Genomic DNA, 10,026 nt, shown 5'->3' with positions numbered 1-10,026 from the left:
TCCACACACACTCTGAGCCGAACATCAGAAAAAAAACAAGTTTCCTTGAAGACCTGTAGAAAAGACCAAAACCATAGCATACAGAGAGAAACAGTAGACTTGGCAGGTCTGGGCCTTTAATGCCACAAACTATTCTTATAAGGTCCCAGGGAAAACAGGGGAAGGGAGGGAAGAGAAGGGCCTCTGAGAGAACAAAGTTACACTGCTGTCAGTATGGACATGCTTCCAGAGTAAGAAGTGGCCATTGGCTCAAATGTCTTAGACTTTAATATGTGTAACCCTTTGCCAAGTGGATCGCACTTGTCAGCCTTCCAGTTCCCAGTGGACATCTGACTCTTCACCATGTACATAATTATGAGAAAGTCAGCTGTAAAGTTCTGATGCCTGTAGCCTCAGTGCTTTCAGTTTCTGGATTAATAAGACTTGTTAGTCTTTTAGGTTGTCCAGTTTACAGTGTGTGTCTGTGCACGCATGCACACTCTGTAGTTCCTCTGTGCAAAACAAATACCCCTCTGAGGGCAAGATTATAGCCATGGGAGAAAGAGAAGGTACCACAGCTGGGGTGAAAAGGTTCAATCTTGGGTTACCTCAGGGACAGTCCGCCAGTACGTGTTATGGGAACAGGGAGTCAGACTTTTGGTCATAGAATCCCCCTCTGATAGTTAGCTCTTGTATTTTTTCCTCACAGGTGGAACCAAGGTTCCCCATTCTCTGGCAAAAAATGAAGGCGCTCACACTTCTCTCCCTGCTTGGCTGCCTGATCACGGCAAACAAAGCAAAAATCTTTAGCCGATGTGAACTAGCCTATATGCTTCATGAAGAAGGGCTGGATGGGTACGAGGGTTACAGCCTTGCCAACTGTGAGTTTTAGTGCTCCCTCCTTCTCACACATACACTTCTCCCCAATTTCCCCTCACGCCAAACTCTCTTCACTCTTTCATCCTCTCTGCCACTCTCTTATTCCTGCTGCCTTTCCCCCACTCCTCCTATCTGTCTGCCTCTGCATGTTGTTTCCCTCCTCTCCAGGGCTCTGCCTTTCCATGCTCCCCCAAGTTGCCCCTGTTTCTGTGGACACCCTCTGCTGTGGACACTGAGCATGTTCTCTTCCCGCATCAGGGATCTGCATGGCATTCTTTGAGAGCGGCTTCAATTCGGCAGCAGAGGACGACAATGCAGATGGCAGCACGGACTATGGCATCTTCCAGATCAACAGCCGTGTCTGGTGCAACAACTACCGGAGCCCCACTGAGAATCTCTGCCACATACCCTGCACTGGTACTGTCCCTAACCCCACCCCCAAGAGTGGCAAGAGCCGCTGCAGGATTCCTGCCCATGTCATAGCTGCTCTTCATTCCTCAGTTAAAAATTAACACACAGCTATCATTCCTCCCTGCATGGAAGAGGGGGTGAGCCATCTCCATGGTACCAGCCCCCCTTTCTAAGACCCTGTGGAGGGCTCCCTGCAGGGCTGGGATCTGGGTGGAGAGTAGGTAGCCCTGAATTGGGTCAGGCTGAGATGGAGAAAACACACTTTGTCATCACTAGCTATGTGGTGGTTACCTGGGAAAGATAACAGCCTGGGGCCGTATCACCTGTCATGTGGAACCACTTCCATCATGGGAACTTCCCACTTTTAAGGTGGACACCCAGGTACAGCCACAGTAATGTTTTCCCCCTGGGAACCATACTGCCTGGGCTGGGGTGGGAAGGCAGGTTCAGACCCGTCCCAGAGAGGATTGGCAGAATGAAGTACAGTCCCCTTTGGCAGGAATACACACAAGACATATCATGGGATAATAAACTCTGCTTTTCACCTGAGCGTATCAAACTATGTCGGACACTTGAATTAATTCAACCTCCTGGCTCACCGGTGGGAACAGTGTTATTACACTGATTACACTGAAGGGCTAATTGATATGACCAAGACAATGCAGGATGGTGGAGCTGTGAACAGAATACAGGAGTCCAGACTCCCACTCTCCTGTTCCAACCAACACACCAGATGCTCAGTTCAATGGAAAGTAGCAGAGGGTGCAGTGCTGTCTCTGGCAGGTTGTGGTGGGAGGTACCTGCTTTTTACCATGTATGCTGAGAGGATTCTCCTCTTGACCTTTCTGGGTAGGGCAGGGCCCTTGGATCTCTCAGCTACCCAGCAATGATCCCTGAGTCTTTTCTCTTTGTGTGGCTTGATAGGTTCAGTGAGCGCAAGTTTAATCCCTATGAGCTCAGCCCCTCCAGCCCCATGTTCCCATTATCACTCGTGTGTTCACTCTCCCATGCACCTCCCTCACTCTTTCTTACATTAAATCTAACTGTCCTCACAGGTTCTCTCCTCTAGCAACCTCTGCCCCCCTCTCTCTCATTGCCTCTCACTCATTCCCTCAGCCTGGCCTCATGTCTTTCTCCCACTCCAGTTCCTTCTGCCCACCACCATGTTCTCTTCAGCCCATTCCCCCATCCCATCACTGTTTCCCTACCTTACCTTACCCTTCCAAAAAGAACAGGAGTACTTGTGGCAACTTAGAGACTAACAAATTCATTGTAGCATAAGCTTCTGTGGGCTACAGCTCACTTCATCAGATGCATGTAGTGGAAAATACAGAAGGAAGATATATATATACACACACAGGGAACATGAAACAATGGGTGTTACTATACACATTATAAGAAGAGTGATCAGTTAAGGTGAGCTGTTGTCAGCAGGAGAGAAAAATAACTGTTTGTAGTGGTAATGCTCTAGGTTCCCCTCACTCTCCCTGCTCTGAGAGTGCAGCAAGGAGGAAAAGGAGAGCCCAGTTCAACACTGCAGCTCCGCAATTGCACAAGCAAGCAGCACCTTTGGAATGCCACTGGGGGAGCACGACAAAGGCTGGCCAGCAGGGTGCACAGCTGAACAGCCATTCCCCTTATATTTGGGTGCACTATACTGAGGTTTTACACGGGAAATCCCCATTCATGCTTCTCTCTTTCCTTTGCAGACTTGCTGTCAAATGACATAACGGATGACATCGTCTGTGCCAAAAGAATTGTGCGAGACCCACAAGGAATGGATGCCTGGTAAGGGGCGCCCTCGGAGATTCTCTTTGGAAATACAGACATGCATTTGTGATTGTGAATGTTTGCCCTTAGCTTAAGTTTAATGCTGAAACAATACAAGTAAACACAATACAGCCTTAGAACTTGGTGAATGGACAGTGACTGATAAACAAACTCATATTGCCTAATTTCAATTAAGAGAAACCATTTAGGAGAGACTATAGAGAAAGGAACAGAGGGGAACAAATGTTGGACAAAACAAGACAAAAATGAAGCATAAAGGGACACTAACCATTCACATGGTCACTACACTGGCATCTTTAAGGCTCACCTTTGCCACGATAGCTACACAATAGCTATGCAGTTGGCAGGCTGAGACTGCTACTCATTATACCAGCCATAGTGATTTCATGTTCCCTTGTCTGCCCCGACTTTGTTTTTCCTCCACCTGTTGTCTCTTGTCCTATGCTAAGATTGGAATTTCCTTGGCAAGGGGGAGTCTTTTTAGGATGTACAGTGCCTAACATAGGGGAGCCCCAAGTCCTGATTAAGGAGTATAAATCTTGATAAAGACAGAGTAATAAACAAATAGAGATCGAGAAAGGAGGGCAGAGAAAAATTCAAAAGCACATATAAATATGGAGTTATCACAAGACCCATAGCACTTTGTACAAAAATAGATGTGTGAACTAAGTTCCTGACTAAGTTCCAATTTGGGGAGCCATCCATTCTGTTTTCAGGTTTCCCCACTGTAGTTTCAGGGCTACATTATCCCTCAGCTCTTCCTGCGGTAGGGTGTTGCTGTGCATATTTCACCACAGAGGCAGCAGTATGTAAGAGTGGGTGAGGTAATTTCTGTATGCTACGTAGATCGTAAATTACTTAGGGATCCTTTGGCATGGAAATTACTGCAGCATGGTCGACTAGCTATTCAATGAGCTTAATTCTGCTGCCCTGACACTGAGGAGTACCTTACTCCTTGGGTTTCATTTCAGTGGGGCTGTTCCATCAGAGAGGTACTATTCAATGTGGGTAAGGGTGACTATCACGGAGTTCCCGGGCAATGCTCAGGAACTGCTCCCTACAAAGCCAGTCAGGACTCTGGTGAAGTCTTCTCTCTGTGAGCAGGGCAAGAAGCTCACACGGTTTCCACCTTCCTGGGTCTGACCTTTGAGCATTCAGCAACTTCTGCCCCTCTGTGCACTTCCCACAGCAAGGCTGCCCTGGTGGTCCTGGGGAAGCCGCAGGGTCCTGCACCCCCACTTCACAGTCAGATGTGACTCTTAGCCAGGCAGTAAAACAGAGGTTTATTAGATGACAGGAACATGGTCTAAAACAGAGCTTGCAAGTACAGAGAACAGGACTCTTCAACCAGGTCCATTCTGGGGGCAGCGAGCCAGATAACCATGATTGCACTTCACGCCTCATCCCCAGCTAGCTCCAAACTGACTCTCCAGTCCCTCCTCCTCTGGCTTTGTTCCTTTCCCGGGCTAGGAGGTCACCTGAGTTCTTTGTTCTCCAACATCTTTAGCTATCTCCTTGCTGGGGGGAAGGGACTCGGCCATTAGTTGCCAGGAGATAGCGTGTCAGCCATTTATGTGCACTCGCCCTTTGCTCTGCAACACTCTCACCCCCTAAAGACTTAAGAAATGCATAGGGGAAACTGAGGCACCCACACAGTATTCAGAGGAAACATTAAGAACAGTCCCACTTTGTCACAGTGACAGAATCTAGCCTTATGATTGCTTAGTCCAGCCCAAGTTTAGATAGACTTAGTGTGGTAACACACTGCACAGCACAGGCTGTGTTCCTCTGTCTGTGAGATGAAAGATCCAGGGAGCTTCAGGGTCTCTGTGCGTCCAACATCCTGAAAGAAGAATCCTCTTCCAGGGTTTACTACAACAGATTCCCGTCTCTTCTCTATTGCAAGGGACATTAGAGAAACATAATGTATTATTATTAAAAATAATAAAACCTAATATTCACTCTTTGCCTTTTCCTTCCTCAGGGAGGACTGGACAATGCACTGCAAAGGGCGAGACCTGTCTGAGTGGGTTGATGGATGTGACCTGTGAGAAAGTCACCAGCCTGGCTCTGCTATGACTGTGTTTTCCTGAAAAAGGAATGTTTCTCTCCCTCCCTGGGCACTTCTGGCAGTTAGCGTGTACAAACAATCCATTCCACAAACCAATAGGAAAAACAAAAAACAACAACAAATACTAATTTAAAGAATTTTTTTTAATAAATGGATTTATTAATTTAAAAGAAATCAGCTCAGGACTTTAGTTTCACATACTATTTAGGCCTCCACTCCAGAAGATTTTCCTGAACTTAGTTGTATGTGAAACAGCATGCGGAAGGTGAAGTGGCTGATAGACAAGGTTCTGGAGCTGCAGTTATAACTGGTTAAAAGGGGTTTCCAGAAACTGCTGGGTGCTTTGGGGTTTTCAAAGAGGGCAAACTGGAGAAACTCAAAGGTGTATGAACTTGTCCACAGAGAATGTATAAGATTTACCTGTATACTAAAGGGTGCAAAATACTTGCCATGGTCTCACTGGGAGCTGGGCAAAATTTGTAAGTATTTGCTAATCAAAATGCCGAGCAATTCAACACTGTCAGTATCACACACATTCCCACTGAAATGCAGAAAAATGTGCAATAAGTATGAAATCAATTTCCAAGTGGCTGAAAAGATAAATAAATGCTACTATAATCCAAAGTTTATAAAACTTAGCCACAGTACAAGCACGGTGGAGTTCACAATCATCCTCAATTGTCCTCAGCTGCCTATAGGCAAGTGGAGCCTTGTATCTTGCAGGCCAGCGAACAGAATTGAGCCCCAGAGTTTTGTTGGCTGGTGCATGCAGTAGTCTTGTTTATATCAGTTTTCTGCTATTAGAAAGTGGGAGTTTGATCCTAATTTGAAAACCATTTCTAGACCTTCTAAAAATCCTAAATAAAAAGTCCCTAATGAAATCAGGAATTAAATCAAGGACCCAGACTCAGCTACGGCTAAGAAGTGCACTGTGTAACTCATGGCTTTAAGCCATGTTTATACTTCCCTGCGCCTGGGCTGGCTGAGTGCTAGACCGATCCCTCCGCATCAGTTAGATCACCCTAAGAGACAACATTCATCAGTTACCTATGCCTCCCCCTTCCCCCCAGGAGTTGATACACCAGCCCCACCATCGCTCACCTATTCCCTTACACTAGCTGCAAGGGTTGCATGGGAGTTGCTATGCTGGCTCTGTGCTGCTGAAGGTTGGGCGATCCCCCGGTGAGCTGAGATGGGATCCCATAATATGGTTGGAAACACTCCTAAATTTTTGGGCTCCATTAAGATTATTACAGTCTATTATTAGATTTTTATAGAATTCTTTAATGTGTGTTGATCATTACCCATCCGTACGACGTGCTCTTTTCCTTTCACTAAAAGGAATGGCACCACATCTAAGTGGGTTGATTGTCACAATTGCAGTTGGAATGCAAAAGCTAAAGTGACATTAAGTTTGACACAAAGAGATTGAGAGTGTGATACTTCCCAGGGGTACCCAGGGCATGAGGAAGTCTTGTCTGTGCCTGTTATGGATCAGCTCCCTGAAACCACCAGCCTCTGGCAATACAAATACTGCCTTCCAGGCCTCTGTAGGCCTCTCTCTGTAGAGATTAGCAATAGGTACACGCAAAACCCTGAGTCCTCCGAGCATCCCTCTGAAGTGGTCCACTCCTATTCCACTGAACATTCACAAAATTGCCAGGCCTGCTGTTCCCAAAGGAACAGTACACCAGCTTGTAGGATTCAATTCAGGATGACCACTTTGCTTAACACATATCTATCTTAAAAACAAGATTAAGTTTATCATCAAAGAACAGACATTCAAGTGAAAGAGAGTAAGAATATTGGAAACAGATGGTTACATATAAAATAAAATCATAACACACTTTCTAGAGGCTAAACTTAGCTAACAAGGCATTCCCCTATCTTCTGCAAGATAGCTTACCTCAAGTTCTTTCCCTGGCATTTTCAAGCTGTTTGGTTGAGACCCCTTCTCATAAGATCAAGCCCACTGACAGCTTGCCTCAGAGATTGAAGGAATAACTAGGGGTTCCTAGTTATAGTACCCCAGATATGGTACCCGACTACATTGTTTTAGTTTGCAAAACAGGATAAACCCTGCTGTTTACCTCTTCCTGTTAATTTTCTGTCTTTGAAGATTTCACAATCCTTCATTATTATCAGGTTCAGACTGGTGAGTGTGAGCTATACAATACTTAAGTTACATGAAAACAGATAGATGGTTTTCTTTCAGACACAAAATGTTAATCTATTTTTCACCATTTCTGGTGACCAGTCCCTCGACACAGATCTTAACATAATTTTCCATTTATATACATAACTTCTTACACATCATCCATATATGCATTTTCCATGTGACACAGGCTTTCACTGGAGACCTCACATGACAGTCTGATGAGCTAGAATGTAAATACCACACCCAGGGGATTCCTATAACCCTTCTGCCCTCTGCCAGCTGCCATCAAGAGGTCCCTGAGACACACAGTTAAAGAGAAATAGTTAGTTATTCCCACTTGTGAGAACTGTCTGTGCCTTGTTATTTTTTGCTATCTTTTGGCAATGTACAAAAATACCAGAAAGTTGTTTTTGTTAAAAAGAAAAAAAATCTGAGCAACCGTTCTGTTATAAATGGAGTTGGGTCTGAAAATATTCCCAGGTTCATCAAACTTTGGCAGTTTTGACATCCCAACCTAGATTATATAGACAGCATGGGGCTGACACTGAAATAATTAATGATAATCTTTTTCACAAAAGGCTCCTCTCACATCAGGACTCCAGATCTTAACCCACATGAATGTTGGCATGTGAAACATCTATATCACATAATGTATCCAAATTGGGAGGAAACAGATTTCCATCTCAGGATTTTCCCCACCCTAGAGCTAAGAATAGTAGGGTGGATTAAGTATCAAATTCTCCTCTGTGATTCAAACTACAGATCTCTGTTACATATTCTATGCATGTTCTGCAGACTTATGGTCCTATTAAGTGGCTGGAGCAGGCATAGAAATGTGATGGAATTCTGTGAATTTCTTGATGGTATCAACTACAGTTGTGTCAAACCACCTGTCATAAAAGGTCTTCCTGGATATTTTCTACAGGTAGAAAAATACTACTTGTGCTGCATTTTTGTAGCACTATGGGGACATTGAGTGGTTACTTTGGGTAACAGCTGATTGGTATCCTTCCTCTCGCCCTATAATTATAGAAGGGAAGATTGGGAGTCCTAGATTCACTTTTATTCAGACATAGAATAAGTAACTCACTTTCAATATTATCCATCTGTAATCTAAAAGGACATGCAGAATATATTTTCCTTGGTTTCTGTGTGAAAGCAAGTTTTCCATTCATTTCTACAGCTAGCATTTGCTAGGTTTTCTCTATCACCATATTTCCACTGCATTTCAGAACCTGTAAATCTTGTGATGACGTGAGTATTCCAGGTAACTTGGCCAGCACTGATGTCTGAGCTAGCTAACCAACTGCTAGAAAACCTTGCCAGCAGTCATGGACAACAGGGATCATGAGATCATCTCTAGACACAGTATGAAAACTCCCACTAAGGCATGAAAAATGACATACAGGGCCTGGGCATCTTCCCATTCAAGTCAAAAAGAGGCTTGCCACTGACTTCAGTAGAAACAGGGCTGACCCCATACAATATGTCAGTGCATAGCACTGCATTGCTTAAGACTACTTCAATATTTCCGTTATACGCCCCATCTTTCAGAAGTTTATAACTTGGACATAAATATTCACTTGGCAAAAATCTCAGCAGCAAGCAAATTTGGGGATTTGTTTTTAACATTTTTTTCCCATACACCAAAAATCTTCCTTGGATGTTTTTAACTTAAAAGTGTGCTACTATATATAGATGTTTACCAGTTGCATGGGATTTTTGCACTCCTCTAACTTAAAAATGACTTCACTCTTTCTTAAAGGAAAACTGCAATACAACTTAATGGCTATCCCAATTACTACATCCAAGTGCCAAGAGGGGTAAGTCACTAATGGGAACAACATTCAGGCAGGAGGCTACACTCTGGAGAGACTGATCCTATAGGGTGCCCAGTCCTGCAGTCCTTACTCATACAAATAATGCCCATTGCAGTCAGTGGAACATTTTGGCTTTGTTACAAATGCAGGACCGGTTCCAGAAACCGCCTCTCACTATGTTAATGGCCACAGCAAGATACTTTCAAAGGTGAAGGTTGTAAGTTCTATTTTATTTGGTTAATTTAACAGTTGTTTGTATCAGCAAAATGTCTGTTGCCATTGAGAGACATGCCAGCACCATTCCCCATGATGGCAATATTGTAAAAATGCCCAAGTACTATATTTCTGCAAATTTCTCTGAAAAATAATGTATTACCACAGATATGACTAGAGTATTTATTACAGATTTATTTTCTAGCCAAGGGTCTGATCCTGCATGCCCTTAGTCACATGGGTTGAACTTACTCCATCATTTACTGATGAGAATCTGGCCCAATATCTTTAGTCTCATGTGGCCAGTAGAACCAGTTCTGTATCAGATCACTGCTCCTCTCAACCACTCTTCTCTGTCTTACTAAAGTCTCTATCTCGGGACTTAAAGAGCTCAATCTGTTTAGTTTATCAAAAAGAAGATTGAGAAATGACTTGATGTCAGTGGCTTCCCTGCTTAAACTTGCTGAGTCTGAGTAAGAGCAGAAGCTGTTAGGATATACACCTACACAGCAAATGAAGGTGTGATTGTAGCATGAATAGCTATATTTGTGTTATCTTTAATCTAGCTATGATGGATAACAATAGTAGTGAAGATGTGGCAGCATTGGTTTCAGCCCAGACTAGCTGTCCCAATACAAGCCTACCAGGGATCTTTGGTATCTAATCAGGTTCCTAGCCCATGCTGAAGACCATGCCACCATGTC

At 44.1% G+C, this 10,026-nt stretch overlaps 1 protein-coding gene across 1 annotated transcript; it reads left to right on the top strand.

Annotated features, from left to right (window-relative positions):
- Nucleotides 1-674: 674 nt before the first annotated feature.
- On the top strand, nucleotides 675-5,755 carry LOC116815638 (sperm acrosome membrane-associated protein 3-like). Its single transcript, XM_032764155.2, has 4 exons — nucleotides 675-860; nucleotides 1,117-1,275; nucleotides 2,979-3,057; nucleotides 5,045-5,755. The coding sequence occupies exons 1-4, from the start codon at nucleotides 722-724 to the stop codon at nucleotides 5,109-5,111; spliced, it is 444 nt and encodes a 147-aa protein (XP_032620046.1). The 5' UTR covers nucleotides 675-721; the 3' UTR covers nucleotides 5,112-5,755.
- The last annotated feature ends 4,271 nt before the right edge of the window (nucleotides 5,756-10,026 follow it).

Source organism: Chelonoidis abingdonii, chromosome 2, assembly GCF_003597395.2.
Source record: "Chelonoidis abingdonii isolate Lonesome George chromosome 2, CheloAbing_2.0, whole genome shotgun sequence".
NCBI classification, from domain to species: domain Eukaryota; kingdom Metazoa; phylum Chordata; order Testudines; family Testudinidae; genus Chelonoidis; species Chelonoidis abingdonii.
Note: the sequence above shows the minus strand (reverse complement) of the source record. Positions and strands in the feature narration are given on the sequence as shown.